This window comes from Nannobrachium achirus (assembly GCF_963921795.1).
Source record: "Nannobrachium achirus genome assembly, chromosome: 17".
Lineage (NCBI taxonomy): Eukaryota > Metazoa > Chordata > Actinopteri > Myctophiformes > Myctophidae > Nannobrachium > Nannobrachium achirus.
In genome coordinates, this window is record NC_137824.1 from 29,411,375 (window position 1) to 29,436,374 (window position 25,000).

Here is a 25,000-nt window from a genome sequence, read left to right on the forward strand (position 1 = left end):
TCAGCTAAAAAAGATTCTTTCAGCTAAAAAAGTGTTTCTTAGGGTAATAAATGTTTCATTACACTTTAAAATATATCAGATTTGTTGGAAAAGATGAACACAATTAGTTATAACTCATTGAATTTAATCAAATCATCATTTAATCAAAATTCAACATCAGTACAACAGTTTCAAAAAATTTAAATATATTTAAAACTCTTAAGTGCCGTGCAAGTAAAAAAGTCCAAAGCAAGTCCACCTCATACAGGCTCCAGCCGCATATTTGACAGAGTTCAAAAGAATGCGTTTACTCTTCCAGAGCTTCTCATCAACAGCAAGTTCTTAAATGAGCCTGCAAGTTCAGTGGAAGTTCTTGAAGGGACAAGTCACTGACTGTTGGTTGTGTATCATCTTTGATGAGACTTCCAATCCCAACACTACTGAAGCAGTGCGCGCCACGTAGCTCTTGAAGTCGACGTGGGACTGCCGTCCTGCCTGGGCGACATCTGCGTAGCCGGCGTCGTTCACGTCCCCGCTCGCGCCGTGGCCGGTTCCGTTGGCGTCGTAAGCAGCGTCACTACTAGTGCAGCTGCTGTTTGCCGTGTGGTGATGGTGGTGGGGAATGAGGTACGGGGCGCCCGAGCTGCTGCAGGAGAAGCCAGCCGGGTGCACATCCTCCTAGGAGCCATGGGAGGACTTGAGTGGACGACTGGGACAGGCTGGAGCACAGGGGACGCTTCTGCTCTGATGTCGTACGCATTCTGAAGAAGGGGGAGGTTCAGTTATGGTTAGCAGTAAGTTTGTGTGGATGATAGACGCTAGGAATAACAGCACCTCCTAGTCTTACTGTTCTAAATGTTCACTTTCTCTTTCTGGGGCCACAAAGCGGTCTTTCTAGGCTTGAGTTAACATTTCTGAGGTGACATCAATACTAAAATGAACCTTGTATGTGATTCATGTGTGTGTGCATGCATGCACAATTAGTGCATCTATTATCCTGTTTACATTTAGAATTACAATTGAGGAAACAGATTGCTCCAATCTGATTTCAATGCATCTAGTACATTTCTCAGCCCTTTTTGGGTCTGTGTCCCTTATCCAACATCCAATGCCATGATACAAATACTTTATATGATTCTGAAAATGGTACTTTTATGCCAATACCTTTTGTATCTAGAACGTTGTAGTCGAGGATGTTTTCTCTGATATCCTCCCAGCTCTCGTGCTCAGCAGGGACGACTGCCTTTCTGGTTCCCCACGGTCACTGCTACCCAGCTTACAGTGCTGACCTCTGAACCCTTCCTGGCAGCGGCAGCTACTCTTGAAATGATAAAAATAAAAAAGAAATGCCGTGTTCATTTCAGTATTCTTTTAAAATGTAAATTAAATTGACTTTGGAATTGCATATACTGCAAACCTTTTAAGTCATCTTATACTGCATAAACCTTACGACTTTTGATGATGACCACTTTTCAACCCATCGTCATTAATGTTCACAATTGTGTTTCTACTCTGTGTCTCATAGGAGGGCTGTGGGCAGTTCAGAAATCCATCTACCAATGACATCATTGTTTGGAAGATTCCTTTTTTAAATATTTAGATTTTTATTATCGTGAGAACAATGCCTTCCATTATAAAATTGCAACTTTTCAAGAATAGAAATTCAAGAATAGAAAGCCTAGTTTCTATTTGTTTTGATTCCCTGTCGAGGATGTCACTGGTAGACGGACAGAGTTCTATGATTTTTGTTATTTTATCATGAACATTAGTGAGGACCAATTAAATGAAGTTAGGTTGAAAAGTGGTGAAGTTCTCCTTTAATGTACAGTAGGGTCAGCAAAATGTTTATATTTAACATTAGTCCAATACTTGTCAAACATCGATTTCACCATTGACATATAAATAATCTAAAAACAGAATTTTACATATAGGCCTACTGACATTTAATTATTTTGTGCCATTATCTTGTGTTGTGGATGTGACACACACACACACACACACACACACACACACACACACACAGTTTCCACAGGATTACTTACTGTCTTCATTCGCTGCCAGCAAATCTCTTCACACGTTCTGTAAGGAAATACAGAGTCAATTTCCCCCTCTTTTTAAACACATTGACCTGTCATTTAAATAACACAGGACACACACCACTAAAAATGCCTTCAACAACTAAACTTGACTTTTATGCTAGTTTACATCAAAAGTTCAACTAAATGCCTTCTTAGCTTTCAGCTAACAGTCAATTGAATTAGCAGCTGCAGCTAACAGCTAATCAACAGTAATGGTGTGTGTCTCCGCAGTCTCCCTCTGCCCTGGCTGTCACAACAAACAAATGTAACTACTGCTCGTTCTGCATGGCAGTGGAACATTCTAACGTCAACTAAAACATGTTGAAAGTCGAAAAAACCTTACCTTACTTCCAGAATGAAGGAAATGTTGAAGAATGGAGATGACAAACTTCGCTAATAACTTCCATTTTCAGGAGAGGAGGAGATGTGACGCAGCAGTCAGAAGGAAAAAGTGGGCGGGGCCGACATATTGCCGTGTGTGTGTGTGTGTGTGTGTGTGTGTGTGTGTGTGTGTGTGTGCGCATGCGTGCGTGCGTGCGTGCATGCGTGTGTGTGTGTGCGTGCGCGCGCGTGCCAGAGAGAGAGAGAGAGAGAGAGAGAGAGAGAGAGAGAGAGAGAGCAATAACAATTCTAGCTATACATGTAATGCCATGCTCAAAGGGACAACAGGTTTAAAGCAGTCACCTAGCTTGGTCATGATTCACCAAAAATTATATTATATAAAATATTTAATAGGGTTAGGGTTAGGGTATTTAATAAATTCCCATTTTTGGTGTTTTTCAAATATGTTTTGACAGAATAAGATGTTTTATGGTAATGATTCACCAGGACTGGATGTCTTGGTTCCAGGTTTATAATAATTTATATGCATATTTTCAGAAGTCTTTATGACAGCAAAATGGCCGCAGGCCGCCACTCACACTATTGTTGCGCCACCAAGCCAACTGATATGCCCATATATGGAGATCTATGTATCTGTCAGTCCTAATCCCTTTTATATCCCTGATGCCATCAGTATATCTCCATGGGCATTGGGCATGCCACCTTTTGTACCCATATATGGAGCAGACTGATTTGTTTGCACCTGATGCCATGACAACACATGGTTAGATACACTTCATATTTGGGTGTAGTTGCATGGTTATGGCTGAGTCAGTGACATCAGAGATAAGCCTGCCGGCTGGCTAAAAGGTCCTATTGTTTTTTTATAAATCTTTCCACACATTGAAAATTGTAATTGTTTTATGTAGGTTATAATTTACAGTTGCAAAACACATACTGCAACCTCCACATAGGCCTAGAACATTTTAAATCCCAAAGAACCATCCTCCCATAGGCCTAGAACCTTTTAAATGCCAAAGAACCATATGAGGAATCTGAAGAACCATTTGTTAAATAAAATGGTTCTTTAGTAGGTGATGGTTCTTCAAAGAACCATATAGCCTTTTAAAGAACCATTTAAGAACCATTATTTTTCTGTGTGTAGTGCATCCACAGCGGCTGCAGGGTTGTGCTCTGGGCAGATCTCTGCTCTCTGCAGCGCGTTCATTAGGCCATGATTTCACAGCAGTACAGTCTCAGTGCTTAATATCTATTTCCCTCCAGTGCTGCGAGCCCTGCGGGCTGTCAGGGCTTTAGCCTGGGGTTACCTTTTTCATTTATCATAATTAGAATTTGCTGCATTGCATTAGGCCAAACCTGCTGGAAAACGCAGACTTTGACGTGTGCACTAATGCCGCATGGCAAAGAGAACAGACCTCCTTTAGGAGCGCTTCAAAATGTACAGCTGCAAATAACAAACTGGATTTCTTTTTTTTTTTATTATTATTTGAAAGCACAACCTGATGTTACAGTAACTAAGTATTGGCTGAGTAGCTGGTGTTGGAGCTGAAGCAGAGTTGTTCCATACAACATTTCTGGCAGCTGCATGCTGAAGTCAGCGGCATGTGTGTGTGTGTGTGTGTGTGTGTGTGCGCGTGTGCGTGTGCGTGACGTGTGAGTGTGTGTTTTTGCATGTGTTTGTGTTGCATGCATACAGAACGCCTCGTTGTGTTGCTCAGTAATTGTTTACAGAGCGGTCTACATGACAGTCTCCGCTTCACGCCTGACCTTTATTCTCACGCTTTACGGCGGAAACGTGTCAAACAGGCTTGTAGAGTGAGCTACAGTACGCGCCGTCCGCCTCAGTTTGTTTGTACTATTTGTTTTGTGTGTGTGTAGTTGTGTGTGGGGGGGGGTGGGGGGGGGGGGGGGGGGGGGGCGCTGTCTAACTGTTGGCGTGTGATTTACACACAGGGCATGTATAAGAGAGCCGCGTGCCATCGATACTGTTTTTATTACACCTAGTGCCAAGTGCTAACAGCCGCATACGCACCGAACCTCGAGTGGATGCAGCCGCAATTAGCATAATTGAAATAATAATGCTAACAAGCTTTCCAAGTGGAGGGAGAGAGCTGGGAGAAGGAGGGTGTACGTTGACAGGAGACCTCTGTTGTGGTCTCCTGTCTTCCTGTATGTCCCGTGTAAAGCATTCTGGGTAAATTGGGATAATAGTCAAGTTGTGGAAGTGATACACTCCTGATGGCAGTGAGTGAGTTCAGGCTCCTCACAATGTGCGCCAAGTGGCAAATTCATCAGCGTCTGTGTGTGTCGCCTTGATGTTTTGTTTTTGTCCTTTCGGGTGTTTTCATAAACCCCCTGTTGTTGCTTTGGTAATTATTATTATGATTTATCATTTACATGGGCAAACAAACTAAACCCCATCAAATGAACCCTGCCAGGTTGTTTTTGTTAAGGAGTAGATGTTTGGTATATATGAATATGGAGTATGGACATATTTCTAGGTGTTTTTGAGAGGCAAATGTAAATGTAACATTTATACCTTTAAGGTTATTTTCTGGAAGTTATAAATCCCAGCTAAGCTTGTTGGATTGTGCCCTTTAGGTCAGTTACCACAAGTGCATCCAAATTCCAATAAAAAAATGACAGGTTTAATTTCATACAGTATACTGTAGGTAGTGAAATGTAGGTGCGGAGCAGCATATCCCCAAGACAGTGCAACAGCCCAATTCCACTGAACCAATTAAAGTCATAGCCTACTGTACTTCGTTGACCATTCCCCCATGGGTCTACTAGGTCCCCTACCTTTTCACTCTACTACACCAAATCTCTTTGCCGAAAATAGCTTAACTGCAAGCTTGCAGCGCAGTGTTTGCCCCAGTATAGCCCCATATGGATAAAATTGTTTGTATAGCGCAAGAGAGGCTAATAATGGCTAATTTCCCATAGATTCTCCATTAACATGTACTAATATCCACCCAGGCAGCAAACAGAAATTCAGAGCCCCAAAGTGAATTACCCCTTTCACATTGTGATGGAGTTTCTCTCCAGATAGACCCTCAACTACGTAAAAACCTACAGTCCCCACTCCCCAGTGCTGCTGCGCTTTGTCTCCGCATCCTTAGAACCGCGAGTCAAAGAATTAGCTTTCAACAAACTGGCCTACAAATGAGGCATTAAGCATTGGTAATAGGGGTGCACAAAGGTCACGGCTGTATTAATCTAATGTCTGGGGAATACGTCCATATGTAGAGCGAGAAAGAAAGAAAGGGGGGAAAAAGGAGGAAAGAAAGAGAGAGAGAGATCCAGGCAAGTTTCCAAACACAATTGCTTCTCCCTGGAAGACTTGCTGCACATGAAGAAATATTTGTTTAAAAAAAAAAAAAGCCTGCGATTTGATATTGATCATGGACACTTTTAGGAATTCGGCTGCCGAAGAAACTTGATATCTCAAACAGTCTGGAAGTGAGAGCGATGTTGTTTTGTTGGTGTTGTTCATAAGCTTGTTTTCACGGATCAGGCAGTGGAAACTGATAGTGTTGAGTCTTTTAGTTTGATGACTTGATCTTTCTTCAGTTAAAAAGCTGGTTTCCTGAAACACGTTTCAATAATTCACTCGGCTGTAGTGAAGAAGCAGTTCTCAAAGGCCATTTGATTTTGTGTTATTTATTTTTAGAATCTGTTTTCTTCCACCAAATATGAGCTGTTGTCATTTCCTTGGACTTGCAATTGACAAATGTGGAGAAGCGTTTCTCTCAATTTCTTTCCGTTGTTTATTAGATTGAGGCTTTAGTACAATCCCTTTAAAACCTTTTACAGCCATTATCATACAGATTATTTTAAGACTTGTGTTCACTGTTGCATAGAGTTGAGAAACAACCGAAGATTCTTCTTCAGATTCAAACCAGTGTGACCATTGTGAACAAAGAAATAGCGATTTACGATAATATCGCGATAATCAAAATATCCCCAACATCCATTATCCTGGGGTGGAACATTTGCCAAAAAATAGCAGATCTGCAAGCTCACAACGCGCCGCGATGCGATGCTTTGTGAATTTGTAGATTTGTAGATCAGCTATTTTTTTGGCAAAGAGATTATTTCCCGGTCCGTTTGACCAATTATAGATGGTTTAAGTGGCACCGGATATGCAGCTCGGCAAATAAAAGGTGAATTGATCCCACTGCATGATGGAGGATAAGTTCACGATACATTTTAAACCCCACGATACGATTACCGTGAGTGTTTTTTTATCACGATAAACGATAATAACGATTATCGCCCCATCCCTAGTGCTCTAACTGGTTGAGCTACCGGGCCACACCCACCCCACTATTCATGTTATGGGGCTGTTAAGTCTGACATCATTTTGTAGGCAGAGGAGAACTTTTGCCCCCCAAAAAAGCGAATCTTTTTACTATTTTTACTATTTACTAATTTTTCTTCTCTTTGTTGTTGAAAGGAAAGTGGTAGAATTATACTTTAGTCGTTATTTTTGTCTCGGATCTGTTAAAATAGCGAGGGACAGATATTGACAATAAATCTGCTTGGAGGTCTGACTACAAAATTATGTCACAGCTTAAAAGCCCCATTGTGTCCCATTTAGGGATGAGACGATAAGCGATATTATCGCTTATCGTGATAAAAAATTCTCACAATAATCGTATCGTGGAGATTTAATTTAGCGTCATCCGTCATGCACTGGGATCAATTCACCTTTTATTTGCCGAGCTGCATATCCAGTACCACTTAAACCCTCTAGGTACTTATAATATACATACTTGATACAGTATTTTTTCACTCTATCAAATGCCTTTGCCAAAAAATAGCCGATCTACAAGCTCACTAACGCAATGCGACACAATGCTTTAGTATTTTTTGGCAAATGTTCTGCACCAGGATAATTGATTTTGATTATCGCGATAATATCGTAAATCGCGATTTCACAATAATCGTGATATGAAATTTTCATATCGTCCCATCCCTCGTCCCATTTGGATATTCACAGCTCCGCTTGACCTCTGTCTAATGGCGTTCCCTTTTCTCCTGGCTGATATTTAGATATGTGCAGTTCGGTTTGGAGGTGTCACGCAGTACAGTGGGTGTATATCATGTCTCCAGGGGCGTTTGTCCTGTCACTACAATCTCCCTACATTTATGAAAAGGTCGCGCAGCAGAGAAGGGGGTCAATGTCTCCCTTTCAGCCCGTTTCTCCACGTGAATTCCTCCCACTGCCCCAAAAAATGAATTCAATGAAATTCAGATGCAGTAATTCTCCTGCCTCAGCTGCTTGCGTCACCGACTGCAGCACTTTGTCAATAGCCTTTCCTCTCAATCTTACTGATGGTAATATTTTACATATACTATATACTGTATATAGTGTGTGTATTTTATTTATATCTATGTATATACGTGTGTGTGTGTGTGTGTGTGTGTGTGTGTGTGTGTGTGTGTGTGTGTGTGTGTGTGTGTGTGTGTGTGTGTGTGTGTGTGTGTGTGTGTGTGTGTGTGTGTGTGTGTGTGTGCATATCTGTATATATATAAAAGCACTATATAAAGCATTTTATTATAGTTTTGATATAAAGTGATTTTTAAAATAATAGAAACTTTCTGAGTAATGGTGAGGTTTCCTAAAGTCTAATTCATGCTTCATTAATGCATTGCGATGCCTCATGTTTATTGCTTGGAAATCAGTTATTTAAGGTGAGCAACACCGTAGTGCGACAAAGTATGAAATAGGCTTAATGGTGTCGATAGTATTGTCAATATTTTTCATTTGAGATATTCGTTTTGCAGCTATGTTTTTTAAACCAATCATTTGTGTTCAGAACAGAAAGTCTGTTGGATTTGAATTGATCCCTTAACTTTGTTAGGAAAACCTCATGCAATTCAAATTCCTGATGAACCCTGTGTGGTTCTTCTAGCACACATCTCCACACACACCGCATGTTCTCTCCTCACAACCTTTCAATCATCATTAGCTTGTGATTTCCAATTTGAATCTCAATGAACTCCAGTGTTAGTTAGCGGAGTGGGTGGTACGTTGGTAGAGCATGCATCCTTCACTCTGCAAATCAATGGTGAAAAGGCGTGTGTGCGTGTGTGTGTGTGTGTGTGTGTGTGTGTGTGTGTGTGTGTGTGCACGCGCGCATGCGCATGGGTGCGTGCATGTGTGTGCCTGTGTGTTTTGTGTCTCCCCACATATGTGCGCATCTGTTTAGGTCTCTGTATAAGTGTGTGTGTATGTGTGTGTCTGTGTGTGTCTGTGTGTGTGTGTGTGTGTGTGTGTGTGTGTGTGTGTGTGTGTGTGTGTGTGTGTGTGTGTGTGTGTGTCTGTCTGTCTGTGTGTGTGTGTGTGTGTGCGCGCTCGCACATGTGAGTGAGTGTGTGCCGTGCACACTGCACAGTGCGTGTGTGTCTGCAGAAGCGAGTGTGTGTGAAGGTCTTTTATTCTCCTGGCCCAGGAGAGCCGGGTGTTGGGCAGAGAGGAGTGGGTTTGACTGACAGGTCAGGGAGACGGAGGGTGGCAGGCGTGCCAAGTCCACGGTGCCCCACAGCGCTTGGCAGGCAGCGAGGCAGACGCTGCCTCCTGGGTCCCGTCTCCTCCGCCAAACTCCAATTGTCGGGGTGGTCAAAGAGACAAATCACACAAAAGGAGCACGTGGCACACACGACGACCCTAATGAGGAGGCCAAATGTCGCTTATTTCTCACTCGCCCTCCGCTGTTCTCTCTCCGTCTCTCTCTCTTGATTTCCCTGTCTCTCTCACTTTCTTTTTTGTCACTCTCCCTTCCTGCAGCCGGCTGGATTGGTGATGTTGTACCGCATGGTGATTAAACAGGGTTTTGGTTGTAGGTTTATTCGGGAATATGAGCCGCGTCTGGACATCTGTCTCATTTGTCTTCCTCTCTCCATTTGATGTATGTGATAGCCTTGCTTATTGTAAGTCGATCTGGATAAGAGCGTCCGCTAAATGGCTGAATTGTAATAAATAAAAGAGTACAACCCCCACCGGGGAACAACCGGCAACAAAAACAAAACAAGAAAGCCTTCGAATTTTAAATAAGAAGAATACATTATTATACAACTTTAAAATAAAGATGGAAATTCAATTTTTGTGTTGAAACAAAACAAAAGAAGAAACTGTGATGATGCAATCATGTGAGTGATGTTTTAAATCACTCCATGAAGATCTTTTTTTCTTTTCTCGCTCAGACGTTACAAAGCAGTTGCGAGGGTTCACAGAAGAGTTCTTCAGTCGCTTCCGGGGCTTTACGTGTTTATAGTGCTCTTTTAGCACTGGAGTTGATCTCAGAACTGAAGCTCATTCTACTCTTATTATTCTAAGCAGGAGGTTTGATGAAGAGTGTGAGCTACATACTTATGATATAATGTTTCCAGTGCTCATCAACATTAATGGATTGATACTAAGCCTGTTTGATCTCTCTCTCTCTCTCTATCTCTCTCTCTCTCTCTCTCTCTCTCTCTCTCTCTCTCTCTCTCTCTCTCTCTCCTCTCTCTCTCTCTCCCTGACCACCCTGCAGTGGAGTGGGTCTGGCCCGAGCTCACTATGAGAAGCAGCCTCCCTCCAACCTGCGCAAGTCCAACTTCTTCCACTTCGTCCTGGCTCTGTACGACCGACAGGGGCAGCCCGTGGAGATAGAGAGGACCTCCTATGTGGACTTTGTGGAGAAAGACAAAGTAAGATACGCACATGCACGCGTGCGCATGCACGCACGCACGCACGCACGCACGCACGCACGCACGCACACACACACACACACACCTAGACATGGGTGGTCAGGGTCAGAGATGGGATGAAAACGCAGCTCTGATGTGCCAAATATTAGTGACAGCCCAGCTCCTCAGTTGTTGTATTTCTTTGAATATGTTTTTGTTTAAAAGGTTGAATATAACAAACTAATATACATATTTTAACAGTCCAGTTCTGTATGGTTGGCTTTGAGTTATTCCCTGTTTTGTTTACAAATCAATATCAATGGGAGACAAAAGACAGTGCCTGAATTCATGTGACATCTTTAGCTATTTGGTTTTCTTTGAAATTGCATACGGTATAAGCATTGCAATCTCAAGGTCAGCACTATGCATCAAAATGTATTTGTAAAAGTTAAAACTGTTTCTGTAGATGGGTGGAGATACTTTTTCCACAATATCTCCACCATAAAGAGCTCACAGTTATTATTAGACAGTAGACACTTATATTAACTGGTATTTTGTATCCTCCTACAATTCACTTTAAAAGTGTTAGGGGGCAGTAATGAGCGCAAATCACCATCAATCAATGTTATGCCCACTTCAAATGTGAGCCTACTCAGCCTAGTAATTTACATTAACTTTTAAAAATGCTCAATTGAACAGATGTTTAAACCCATATTACTTATGGTTTATAAATGTTTGCGATACAATAAATAGAATAATACAATATCCAAATATACTCAAATACGGAAACAATACAACTTTATCCCAATACAACATAATAGTGTGCAGTATGTTGCAGCAAATTCTCATGCCGTAAAATACACAAAAATAAAATATAATACAATGGAACAGCATATAATGTCGAGTAATAACAGCAAAACACAACACAGCACATTTACAATACTACACTACATTATTTTACACTACACTACTTTGCACTGTACACTAGAAGAAGAAGATTACCTTTTATTAATCCCCATAGGGAAGTTCTTGTTTTGCTCTGTTTTTTAATGCTCACATATGCCCAAAGTACAAACATGCACACACAGCAGGTCTTATATACTGTACATGGAGGGATGCTAGAGTGATGGGCTTGCCATGCAGCGACGCCTGGGTGCAGTGCTCATAGGCACCCATTACCCAGGAAGTGACCTGGCTATCAGTCCACACTCCATTTACTGTGAACTGTGCTGGTCTTGAACTTGAAGTCTGAACTGAGCTACTGTTCTACAGTGCATGTACTACCGTACTGTACTACACTGCATTACACCATACTACACTGTGAAAATATATTAAATGTTTTTTTTTTCACGTTCATTTATTGATAAATACTGTATATACACTATATCTTTAGTTTTTGCCCCAAAAACCTGCACCTCACTATTTTTAATTTAAAACAAAAAATGATCAATAGAGTAATCACTAAAAAGACAAAAGATTGTTGCAGCTCTATTTACTATACTACACCGCATTACACTTTATTGTACTACACAAAATGACTAATACACTACCTTTTACACTATACTACACTACCTGCCTGCACCAGTCCTGTTACCCCACCTGAAGCAGTACACAGTGCTGCCAGGACTGGGGCGTAGGGTGTCTACAACGGTACGCAGTGCTGCCAGCGCTGGGGCGTAGGGTGTTGTTGTCAGTAAAAGGTTACAGGGAGCAGCTCCTCCTACCCGCGGACAGAAGGGACATCGGCCAGCTGGCACGCTCTCCTCGTCTCCTCTCCCTGCCCGCTCACCTCTGCCTCGACCTCCAGTCCACCACACAGCCACTGCGCTCGCACGCCTCCCCCTGGGCACGGGCCAAGGCTCGGCGGCACACTTGGCACTGGCCGACGAACCCTGAGGAATGAGAGGAGGAGAGGGAAGGAGGGATGGACACCGGGGAGAAGGGAGCGCGATAGAGAGACGCGGAGGGAAGGAGGGAGAGAAATAAAGGAGAGGGAGACACAGCAAGGGAGAGAGATGATAGAGAAACGGGGACGGAAGGAAGGAAGGAACTAGGGAAGAAAGGGAGGGGGAGGGATGGGATTTATTCCCTGTCCCAAGTTTATTCATGGGGAGGTATGACATCATGGAGACTGTCTTGCTCCCTGGGGGCCACGGGGGTCAGGGGTGGATATTAGCAGGGTATCATGTTGCTATGAGCCACTAATAAACATTCTCTAATTTTCTAAAAAGGGGCAACCAATAATCAGAATTATTTGTCTCTAGTTATTTGAGGTTACTCAAATTTGTGTCCTGCCAGTTAAAACCACTGTGTTATTAAAACTCATTCTGTGCCAAATGCCAAAATGGCTCCAAGGTAGCTGTGCCAGGATTTTTTTTTAAATAAAAAAAAAAAAAAAAAAAATCTATACAAAAAACACAAAAACCGTCAAAACTGTCATTGGCACCCAGGGCTATTGAAAAAAAAAACGTCAAAAACCGTCATTGGCACAGAATGATTGGCACACAACATGCCTTAACCAATTCAGAAAGCTTGGTTTAGCTTATAGTTCCGCTGTCTTTCTCTGTGATTCAATGGGGATTGTCCTGTCTGGTTGCAGTCAGCCAGGACAGGGTATCCTGTGCCTTTTAGAGATGAGGTGATTTGATCTCTTAAAAAATGTAATAAATTGTTGCAGATCAAGAGTCAAAGAAAAATGGACATAGTTCAGTGGATTATTTTGCAAATCCATGGGCAAGAAATCTTTACCTCAAAACTGAAATAGCTGTTGAGGTGTGATCTTACCAACAGTACCACAGGAAACGCAACCTGTCTTAATTCACACATCTCATATTGCTTTTTGACACAATGATTTAGAAACAACAGCCTGCTATTACAGAACATACTACAAGCCATGCAAAGCCATTTCAAAATAGCATTTAAGTTCAGCTCAAACCTACAGCCAAGTCCCTGAAATGGAGCCTGTCAGGTCTTTCTGCTCCGCATGCAGAGTTGTACCTCAGAGACTGAGCTGCTCTGTTCAGCTGGACACACAGTTACTCTGCTTCTTCCCCCCATTGAGATCAGACTTGTGTGAGCCAACATCTGCTTGAAACAGTCTCAACATGCTTATCGCTGATGCCGGGTGGAAACCTTGTATGTCCAAAGCCGTTCGTTTTGCATTTATCATTATAAAAAAACGATTTAAACTAGTGAAAATAGCCGATCTACAAGCACACAACGCCTCGCGGTGCGAGGCGTTGTGTGCTTGTAGATCGGCTATTTTCACTAGTTCTGTGTGGCATTTTTGAATGGTGAAGCAGGGCTTTAAAAAAAATACAAATCTGAAACTTGGAGATATGAGGTTACTTCCCGACAGTGACGTTATGTGCATGTACTCTGTAAAAAGAGTGTTTATTTTACTCTGAGTATACTTAGTTACACTTGTACACAAAACGATTCATTGTACACTGAGGATTTTTTACTGTGTATGTGCATAAATGTGTCACTTACTTTTACAAAGTTAGATTAAGCTTTTTTCTTTTTAACCACGCAAACCCTAGTGTCTCTATTCTGGGGCAAACGTTTGACGAAGAGATTTGGTGTTGATGGGAAAAAGAATAGCGGACCTAGTATAGAGCCCTGGGGGACCACGGTCAACTATTGGGTTTAAGTGGTTAAAATGGATTTTTAACTCATTTTAGCTGTTCGTCATGACGTAACCATGGTACATCATGGTTCCAATTAAAGCAGCTATTTTATATTTGCTCTAACGTATGTTTTTAATTTCCTGTGACAGGAGTACAACGGAGAGAAAACCAACAATGGAATCCACTACAGGTTACAACTCCTTTTCAGTAATGGTGAGACGGTGTTTGACATATGAACTAATGCTGTTTATTAGCCTGTGAAATTCAGAGATTCCACATTCCATATGTGACATATCTAGCATTTGTTTAAAAACATAAAAACAAAACGCTATTATGCAAAAGGATTTGGCCTAAATACATATCAAAACAATAATATCAAATGCATCATTTTACGTCATTGGGTGTAGGCTACATTACGTTAACATTTGGCAGAGCAATATGCAAAATATTTGTTTTTGCCATGCTATATTATTCATCTCCTCACATCAGAACAATGGAATTTAAAGGGGGGAGGCTTTATTGGATAGGACAGTAGACTGACAGGAAATGGGGGAGAGACGTAGAGTGACATGCGGCAAAGGTTGTCCGGATGGGGAATCGAACCTGCGACACCAATGTGGCAATGCCTATGTGGTATGCGCCTGGGCCAGTAGGCCAGCGGGCGCCCCAGAACAATGGGATTTAGGTTGAAAGTCAGCAAAGTTTCCCTTTAAGAAAGACAAAGTACTTTTACAAAACAGTATCACAGATGGGATCTTCGATGTTTCAAAGATACTGAATTATGTACCTTAGGTAATGTTTCTTCTTCCCAATAGGAAGCGTTCTGTTTCGGAGAACAACTGCAATTTATCAGTTTAATCATAATTCTCCTTCTGAGTTCTGAGCTACAGTAGGGTCGATGTTGGAAAAGCAAAAATGCGTGCTCAGCAAAACTCTTCTTGGAATAACAAAGGTTGGAATTCGTAAAACTAATTCAAGCAAATGTTTAGTTGATCTACATCCTCCTAACTCTGGGTGGCTGGAAAAGCTTTATCATTTTCAGTAAAAAGACATTTTCAGTCAGCCATGGAAACAGATGATCAAAATAATGCCTCCAACATCTGGAATAAGACTCAACAACTAACCGGTCCCAAACTCTGGTTTATCCATCAGGGGAAAAGTAAGAGGAGTCTGGGATGATTGAAAACACACAACCTAGATTTCTCTTGGCACAAATTCAGATATGGACAGTGTTAAAATTTGCAGACCCCTGCAGAAAAACGGGGGAGACAAAGCACGACATAAAAAAGGTGATTCCTCCAAAAGGGGATAAATCATTCTAATATGAATCGGCATGGTGATATTAGCATCGCATGGAGGTAATTGACCTCATCTGCTGCCGATGGAAACAGCAGCCATTTAGCCACACAACACGCAGCAACCATTCTGTCGGTAGAGCGAGGAGTGAATCATGTCAATTTAGCCACACAACACGCAGCACCAGGGGCGTCACAAGGGGTAGGAAAGTGGGACTGAGTTACTAGGGCCCAAGGTGGAGGGGCCCTAGTAACTTTAGCTATTGAAAAATAGCAGATATACAAGCTCACAGCGCGGCACCGAGTGCCGCGCTGCGAGCTTGTAGATCTGCTATTTTTGAAAAGTCGTGAAAATATGTGCAAATCTTTGAATATGTATTTTTTTAAGCGAACATTTGTAACTCAAATTTTGCTTCTTGGGGGGTTCCTGGAACTAAATATTTTGAGATGGGGGTCCGTGGCCATCATTTTGGGGGTCCTTCACATGAAGAAGTTTGAGCATCACTGACATGGAAACATGGGTTTCTTGCACACATTTTCACAATTTCACAAAAATAGCAGATCTACAAGCTTGCAGCGCGACACTCGGTGCCGCGCTGTGAGCTTGTATATCTGCTATTTTTCAATAGTTAACATTCATGGGGGGCCCGCAGTGAATCCTTGTACCCAGGGCCCAGAATTTGGTGTGACGCCCATGCGCAGCACACACAGCAACCGTTCTGCAGGCGGCGCAAGGAGTGAATCACGTCAATTAGGACGGAGAGGAAGCGCAGAGGAAAACAGGCCCCGAAAAACAAAAACCCCTCTAACACAATTAGACAAGCCCGACACTAACAGGTGTTCCCTGCAATTTGCCTCCTCCACCCCATGTCGCGTTTGTGTCACATTTACGCTCGGTTGCATGGCTAATAAAAGACAAGCCGTCTTGATTGATATTTAATTTGTCGGTGAATGAGAATTCCTTGTTATCCTTGAGGAAAAAGGCAGCGGGAGGGCCTCGGAGAGCTCAGCAGTTAAAGGCGGCTTGGCCCATAAATAATAAACAGCTCCAGAGCGCACTAATGTTTGTTTTTGCTGAGGGGGGTTAGCATAGCCCGTTCTAGACGACAAGCTCTACAGAAAACATAAATACACTATCGGGACATAAATAATAACAGAATTCATTTACAGCACATTATTAGAAACCAGTCTTTTGTGGGGTATTTTTGCTTACTGGGACCAAATTAGCATATTAGGCTAATACATGTATGTATGTGGGTGTTATAAATCTGTCATTATGCAGTCAATTCACTTTAAACTTCAAGATAATTATTACACTAATTCTACTGTCAGCAGTGAGCAGTAATTTTAAAATATCATAAATAAAATGTCATTACCTCACAGTGTTTTGCATTTACACAAATGCAGTTTTCTTTTTCTTAGCTAACCTGTGACAATCTTTATGTGTGGTCTTTCAGGAATCAGGACAGAGCAAGACCTGTATGTACGGTTGATAGACTCCATGACCAAACAGGTGAGAATGCTTGCTCCAGAATGTTTCACTTGCATTATAAAGAACTCTTCTTCTGACTCTTGAAGCCATCCCTTTCTAGTTTCTAGAATACTGTATGTCCTCTCCTCTGATTCTAGAAAGCATCCATTAATTCTACTCTTCTTTTGATTCTAGAACCCATCACTTATTTTTAGAACCGTCCTTTAACTCTATAAACCATCCTTTCATTCTATAGCACTTCCCCAGATCCTGCAATCTCGAACACGCCCAATGAGTCTAGAACCCTTACCTTTATTCCATATCCTTGCCTCTGTAGAGCCATTGCATTCATAAAAACCTGCAACACTGATGTGCTTTGTTCTCTGACACTGTAGGGTTTTGCTAAACCTCAGATCCCCTGTCCCTTCCCCTTCTTTTGAGCTTTGCTTAACCAAATTAGTGTCAGTAAAACTGCCATGTGGGATGTGAGCTCTGCTACCAGTTACCCAAAAACAAAACTTCACCTCCACCTCGTACAAAAAACATCACTCATGCCTACTTGCCTTGCAACTAGACAGACACACAAACTCACACACACACACACAGATACACACGCGTGCACGCACGCACACGCGCTCACTCTGCAAGCTACTGTACCCCACCCCAACCCTCGCTCCCTCTCGGCAGTGTCGCCCTGTCAGCCTGTCTCAGATCGATGTGCCAAGCGGCTCCCCGACAAAGCGTCAGCCACGGAAACCAATCAATAGCCCTTAATGTGCTGCAGCGACGGCACGCTGGAGACAATAATCTTGACAACAACACCAACAGGCCTCCGCGTCTACAGAGCCGCACCGCTGGCATCGCACGCCACTCAAATGCCTCCCCACTCCTTCATGGACGACACCCCGCAGACAGACACGCAGACGTGACAGACAGACGGGCCTGGCCGGAGTCAGGGGGGGTGCCCCGGCACATCGATCTGTCCTGTTGAGAGCCTGCTAGGGATCCTGTATTCTTGGAAATCTCACTACAGAAGGAATTGAATTAACCGAGGTTTGCTTGTGGCGCAATGCAGTTGCAATGGTTTACGGTGGATATTCATGCATTGTTTTGCAACATACAACCTCAGCCAAAGTGTATTAGGCTTTTATCAAGTTTGGCTTGGCTAAAGTCTCATCTTCAATCTCAGTATGATATTGTCTTCTTCGGCGACAATAAAAGCCATTATTATACAAAATAAATCTCACACTCAGAGAGACAGAGCAAGAGAGAGAGAGAGAGAGAGAGAGACAGAGAGACAGAGAGACAGAGAGAGATAGAGAGAGAGAGAGAGAGAGACACTGAGAGGTGATGTTATCAAGTTATTCACATTCTTACCTACAGAGTGCAAATACGGTATAACCCCTGGGCTTCCTGGCACCGGCACTCACATGCGTATACCCCATGCACGTGCACTGCATGCACACACACACACACACACACACACACACACACACACACACACACACACACGCACTGTGTCTGTGAATCAGAAATGATGATGTATAAATATCGACCAGGTGCCCCTCACCAGACCCCACCCCACACCCCCCAGCCCCAGTTCCAATCCCTGGGCCTTCTTGCCAAACTGGAGCATTTTAATACAGGGCTATAGAGGCAGGCAGAGATCAATAATGCAGAAGTGGTCGTTATCCTAAAAGTATCGTCCCCTTGGGGGGGTGTGTGTGGGTGTATATATATATGTGTGTGTGTGCGTGTGTGTGTGTGTGTGTGTGTGTGTGTGTGTGTGTGTGTGTGTGTGTGTGTCGGTGTGTGTGCGTGCGTTCGTGCGTGCATGCGTGCTTGCATGTGTGTGTGTGTGTGGAGGTGGGTTTGCAGGTCTGCTTTAACCATAAAGGTGACGAGGCAGCAGCAAATCAGGGAGGGAGGGAAGGGTAGTGTAACATGGGTATCAAGTTGAGTGTGTCTTTCTGTCTGTCTGTCTGTCTGTCTGTCCCCAAACAATATGAGAATTCAGGTTCATTTACGTTTAGTAAGATGCGTTTAGCTCACAATGCATGTACGTGCACGTACACAACACAACACACACAACACACACGCGTCCAGTAGTAGTTGCATCGCGGCTCGCTCGGCCTGCTTAGCCCCTCGCTCTCCTCTCAGCGGTCATCTGTCATCCAGTGGCTGACATGACAGGCCTTGCGGGGGAGAGCTAGGGAGGAGGAGGGAGGAGGGGGGAGAGCCAGGGAGGAGGCTGGGCTGGGCTGGGCTGGCGGGAGGGGGGGCTCTTCCAGGGGCGCGGCCCACCATCTGGCTGGGAACACTGGGATGGCCTGAGGAGGCAGTGGTGGAAAGTAACTAAGTACATTTAGGCCTACTTAAGCACTGTACTTGAGTAAGATTTTGAGGTATTTGTACTTAGTATTTTAAATTTCCAATGTTTCTATCTCTACTCTCGGATCCAAATATTGTACTTTTTACTCCACTATGTTTATTTGAAGACTTTAGTTACTAGCAGATATAATTCTCATAAAACATTAACCACTTTAGCCCTATTTTATAGCTAGGCTGTTTGAAAATAGCTGATCTACAAGCTCACAACGTGTCGCTTTGTGTTGTGAGCTTGTGACAGGTGCACAAGCTCACAACATTTACTCAAGTACATTTGAATTCTGGTCTTTTACTTGTAAAAGACCAGAATATTTGTACTCCGTTAGGCGGAAACATCGTATGTCCTAAACAGTTCCTTTTTTTATTATTGTTAATAGAAAAAAGTATAATTGTGAAAATAGCCGTTGCGATGCGTTATGAGCTTGTAGGTCTACTATGTACACTTCTCTTGTGCGACACTTGACGAAGTAGGTAAATAATATGTATATACTAGGTTTCTGCCCGACAGTGACGAAATATCCCCCCCTGTCGCGCACACACACACACACACACACACACACACACACACACACACACACACACACACACACACACACACACACGCACACAACATCATCCTCTGTATTCCATCGTTTCAAACCGGAGTTCAAGCGTTCTCCTTGATTACTGGCACAAGGTGTGCATTTAGAGAGCCGAGTGGTTTGAGGCGATGCTTGACTTTGAGTCGGTACTTGGCTCCGGTGCCAGGGTCTGTGCGGTGGCGGGCCTGTGTTCTGTACCACCTGGTAGCACATGATAGACTATAACGAACGCAGTCTGAGGAGGAAATGCTACATTTCCTCCCCCTGGCCAGAGGCCCCGCGGGCCTCCTGGCAGGGAGTGACTGAATGGCTCAGGCTCAATGTTAGTCATTTAACCGCCGCGAAACAGAGGAATTCAAATGCAGAGACATTATTCACACCTAGGGGTGGGCGATATGGAAAAATACAATATCACGATATTTTCCCAAGCTGTATCACGATACACGATTTTATCACAGTTCTTTTTCACGTTGGTTTTTATGGTTATTTTTCAAGTTACTTGACAAAAACTAGACTTTGTGGGCTCCTTTTGGGAGGTCTAAATTGAACTTTACAAGTATGTAACTGTCAGAGTTAAGTGGAGACCTTGACATTTTAAAGTTTGAGAACTACTGATTTAGACCAAAATGCAGGTTTAATTGAATTCTACAATGAATCTCTGTATTAAGGATTTTTACAAGGCTCCCTCAATTGTATCACGATACATACGATACCTCTGAAAAGGCATATCGTGGAGAATCGTATCGTCTCAACGATAATTATCACCATATCACCCACCCCTATTCACACCTGGGTCAAATCACCACAAATCATTTTGTAGGTTTTTGTTTTATTTTTATTTAATTTTTTTATATGCTCGTTGGAGTTTTTACCACACCAGGACAATTCACACAGCGTCATGGAAAATCCTCATTTGTAATTCGGGTCTGTCTGGGTCCATTTTTATGCTGGTGATTCTGCAAATTAACAGTGAGGATTTTACTATGTGCGATGTTCGTGACAGAAAATAGTATGAAACTGACTTGACTGTCTGCTCTCATTGCAGTGCCCTTAAATTGCCCTTATATTGCCTTATAAAACACCAGTTATGTGGCACTTAAATATGATGAAACAAACCGTAAAAACTATTTGCAAAAATCTATTTGATCCAGGTCTCATAAGGCCGTCTCAGACTATACTTATTTATTTTTTATTTTACATTTTCTATGGCAGCCTATTGTAGAATTGTCTTCATCAGGGGTCTTCAACGTTTTCAGGCCAAGGACCCCTTAGTTGAGAGAGAGATGAAGCAGGGACCCCCACAACCTTTTCAGAGATTCCATATAGTTTCATCTTTTGACAGCATAATCATCAGTGTATTTTGGATTCATGTCAATTTGTGTTTTCAGATATTTAACCACTTGAACCGTCAATACTTGAATAAACGTGACCTTTCACTCTGCTCTTTTTCCCCTCTACAACAAAGCTCTTTGCCGAAAATAGCCGATCTACAAGCTCACAACGCCTCGCACTGCGAGGCGTTGTGAGATTGTAGATCTGCTATTTTTGGCTTAAGTTCTCCAAATATAGACGCTAGGGTTCAAGTGGTTAATATAAAAAAGGAGAAAAAAAGGTTTCTATCACACAAAGATTTGGAGGACCCCTTGTAGTAACTCTGAGGACCCCCTAGGAGTCCCGGACCCTCTGTTGAAGACCCCTGATGTATACATAATCTGTTAAAACGACCTAATGTTATGTCCTTGTCTGTCTGACTGTGTGTCTCTTCCTGACGTGTCTTCCTGGTGTGTCCCTGCCGTCCCGTCTGTCTCCTATAGGCCATCCTGTACGAGGGACAGGACAAGAACCCCGAGATGTGCCGCGTCCTCCTAACCCACGAGATCATGTGCAGGTCAGTGGCACCCCATAATAACAAGGCATCACCGTGCCAACCACACTGCTGTGTAGACACAAAACATGCAGGCATCATAATGGGCAGCTCATCTGCCCCGCGCAGATAGACATGGCACCGTGCCACTGCCTCCATCCTGTCTGCATTTCCTAAAGCAGCCATTCTCAAACGAGTGCAAGTGGGCTCCCACGGAATTGGCAAAGATTTTATTGATAATATAATATTAATATCAAAACGTTTATGTAAAAATGCTACGAGGGCTGCTGGGTTCTGCAGGGGAAACTGGACGACAGGGACATTTCTGCCTAATAGACCCCCATGGACAGTCATTTGAGATCAATATAAGTAGGAAAATGAGCCTAGATGTTATTTAGTACAGAGTTGTCCATTGAGAGTGGTGACAAAGGTTGGAGTCAAACTGATCTAGATTCAGGTGAACGGCAGTGAGTGTTATTGTGCTAAGGTTCAAGGTGTCTCTCCAACTCCCCGAGAACTTCTCACAGTCATAATAAACTGCAGGCTTACCCCCTATTAAACACATGTATTTGGTTCAAGCTCCATGCTGGGTAATTATCTACCCACTGTGTGTGCACTGGATGGAGGGCAGCGTGTGTGTGTGTGTGTGTGTGTGTGTGTGTGTGTGTGTGTGTGTGTGTGTGTGTGTGTGTGTGTGTGTGTGTGTGTGTGTGTGTGTGTGTGTGTGTGTGTGTGTGTGTGTGTGTGTGTGTGTGTGTGTGAGTGGGCACAGCTCCACGGGGGGTTGGTGGGTTTTGTTGGGACCTGGTAGATGTGTTTGTGGGGGGCATGTGTTAATTATTCAGCAGAGGAAGTGTGTGTGTGCGTGTATGTGTGTGTGTGTGCGTGCGTGCGTGTGTGCGTATATGTGTGTGTTTGCATGCCCTTGGCATTGGGAGGGGGGCTGGGGGTGGGGTACGGTTGGACGAGGAGCACCACATCTTGGCCCGGCAGAGGATGCACAGCTGGGAGGAGAGAAAAGCTGATGGAAGTGCGTGTGTGTGCATGTGCGTGCGCGTGTGTGTTTGCACAAGTGCGTGTATGTGTGTGCATGTATCCCTCAACAAAGGCCCCTTGAATGTTCTTCTTTTCCTAATTATTTTAGTTTTCCAGTCACATTCAGTCTTTACTCTTCAGATCCATTCTGATATTGTGGTCCGTTTGAAATCATTATCTGGCTCTTTTTTTCCCCTCGGCTGCAGCAACGTGCAGGGCATGCTCACTGTTGTAAACACAAACGTGTTGATTGGTGTGATAAACTGAGCTATACCGTGTTTTCCACTTGAAAACACGTGCACGCACGCACACGCACACACACACTAGGGATGGGACGATATGAAAATTTCATATCACGATTATTGTGACCAAAGAAATCGCGATTTACGATATTATCGCGATAATCTTAGATTATCGCGATAATATCGTAAATCTATTATCCTGAGGCGGAAAATTTGCCAACAAAATAGCAGATCTACAAGCTCACAACGCGTCGCAGTGAAAAAAAGACTGTATCAAGTACGTATATTATAAGTACATTTGACCAATTATGGAGGATTTAAGTGGTACCGGATATGCAGCTCGTCAAATAAAAGGTGAATTGATCCCAGTATATGACGGAGGACGATATCACGATAAATTAAATCTCCACGACAAGATTATCATGAGTGTTTTTTTATCACGATAAACGATAATATCATGTTTCGTCCCATTCCTAACACACACACACACGCACACACACACGCACACACACATGCGCACGTGCTCCCAGACACCCACACACAAATAAATACAGGGCCCAAGACTTAGATGATATCCCGCTGTTATCTACAAAGTGCCACTACTTTGGTCCGGCACTCTGTGGAGATGGCTTGCCTTGGATGGAGTGAATATAATGTACCACACACGTTCAGGGAAAGATTGAAGTGTCGATACAGCCCCCGGGTTATCACTCTCATCGCACTCACTTTGTCCCACTTCCCAGGATGTCCACAGGGGCATCAGAAGAACTGTCTACCACCATTTTTCATGGAAACACTCGATATCGCAGCGAAAAAAAAGAAGGGTGAAAAAAAGAGCCTGTTGACTTTATCGGGCGACAAGCCCATTTCCTCCTCTGAGATCGCTCCCGATACAAGCTTCATTTTCATAATGACGACTCGCTCTGTCTCTGAGTTTCGGTCATTATGTGATTGAGTGCGATTATTAACTAGCTTTCCCCTGATGGATGGCGTGTTTCCATACGCTAATGAGTAAGGGATGAGAGATTTGCTCTGTGTTTCCATCCATCTCTCTCTCTCTCTCCCTGGATGTCTCTCTCTCTATCTCCTCCTTCTTGGTCGCAGGGTCCCAGGTGATAGAGAAGGGGAGACTGAGGTGTCTTTATAGAGTCTACCTGCCACTGTCACTCTGTGACAATAGTAGCAGACGCATACAGTGTGTGTGTGTGTGTGTGTGTGTGTGTGTGTGTGCGTGTGTGTGTGTGTGTGTGTGTGTGTGTGTGTGTGTGTGTGTGTGTGTGCGTGTGCGTGTGCGTGTGCGTGTGTGTGTGTGTGTGTGAGTGAGTGAGTGAGTGAGAGAGAGAGCATATGTTTGGAGCTGTGTTCCTGTGGAGTTGGAGGAACACTGGAATTCTTTTTAGACCCTTGAGATGTTTTTTTTCTCTCTCTCAAAAGGCTCCCAAAAGATTAATGAGAATATTGAGATGCTGGCTCAGAAACTGATAATTTAGCGGTTTCTTACATTTAGAAAGAATATTATTGAATGCAAATACACAAGTTGGGATCTTGGATCATCCTACAAGGAGAAAAGTTTTGGAATGCACCACGCTTATGTATACAAAACATATGGATAGGCTTCTTAAATATTGAATCTCTCTGGGTGTAAGCTGAATGTTTGAGTTTTATACGTTTGGCAGCATTCGTCAGCTATCCCCTAACAGATGGAAATTTGATTAATTAAAACAACAGATTATCGATTTCCATGAGCTGTGGCCTGTACCAGCCTGTGATATCGCCACAGCACTCCATGGCCCTTCTTAAATTGGAGACGACATGCATTCAGAAGCACCAAACGGGACACGGTGGCAGTCAAGTTGGCACCTTCCGGCAATGAGACGTTCGCGGGGAGGATCTGTGGCCAGGTCTGGGCTCCTCGCTCCAGCCTCCCTGCCAGCCCCTGGCTGAGCGGGGACACACTGAAAAAAGGAGAGAGAGAAAGAGAAAGGGAGAGCCATGCCATGCTCGCTGAAAGGCAAGCAGACTGGCGCATATCATTATGTCTGGCTGCAGCCCCTGTGTTCTCAGGCCTTGGGTAATTACAACACTTGCCCTTTGAAAACAGGCCCTCCATTGACGGCCATTCACTTAGACTTATCTGAGTTCTGTGATCCTCGAGCCTGGCGCTGGTCACGACGCTCTCTGAAGCCGCTCGGCCGGTTCCTTGGGGAGCCTTTGAAGGGCTCACTCCGTCTCTTTCTTCTTTTTTTTGTTTTGTTAATGCAGATAGTTGAGCTTTTGACATGCCCAGGCAACCTCTTTTTTGTGGCTTAAGTAGATTCCACTTGTGGGGCACATTTGAAGTGGCTGCCGAGCAGCGAGTGCCAGCAGTAATGATGCTTGTGTGGCCGGCCAACACTTGGAGCGGCTCACTGGCCAAACT

General features: G+C 43.4%; 1 protein-coding gene across 1 annotated transcript in view; it reads left to right on the plus strand.

Moving 5' to 3' along the window:
• Positions 1-25,000, plus strand: part of LOC308302177 (transcription factor COE3) — a gene marked incomplete at both ends in the record, with an annotated part of 142,786 nt that overhangs the window by 12,695 nt on the left and 105,091 nt on the right. Inside the window, 4 exons of the mRNA XM_080746410.1 lie at positions 9,941-10,097; positions 13,855-13,918; positions 16,458-16,513; positions 21,255-21,328. Of these exons, the coding sequence (XP_080602536.1) occupies positions 9,941-10,097; positions 13,855-13,918; positions 16,458-16,513; positions 21,255-21,328 (351 nt within the window). The remainder of the gene's footprint in view (positions 1-9,940; positions 10,098-13,854; positions 13,919-16,457; positions 16,514-21,254; positions 21,329-25,000) is intronic.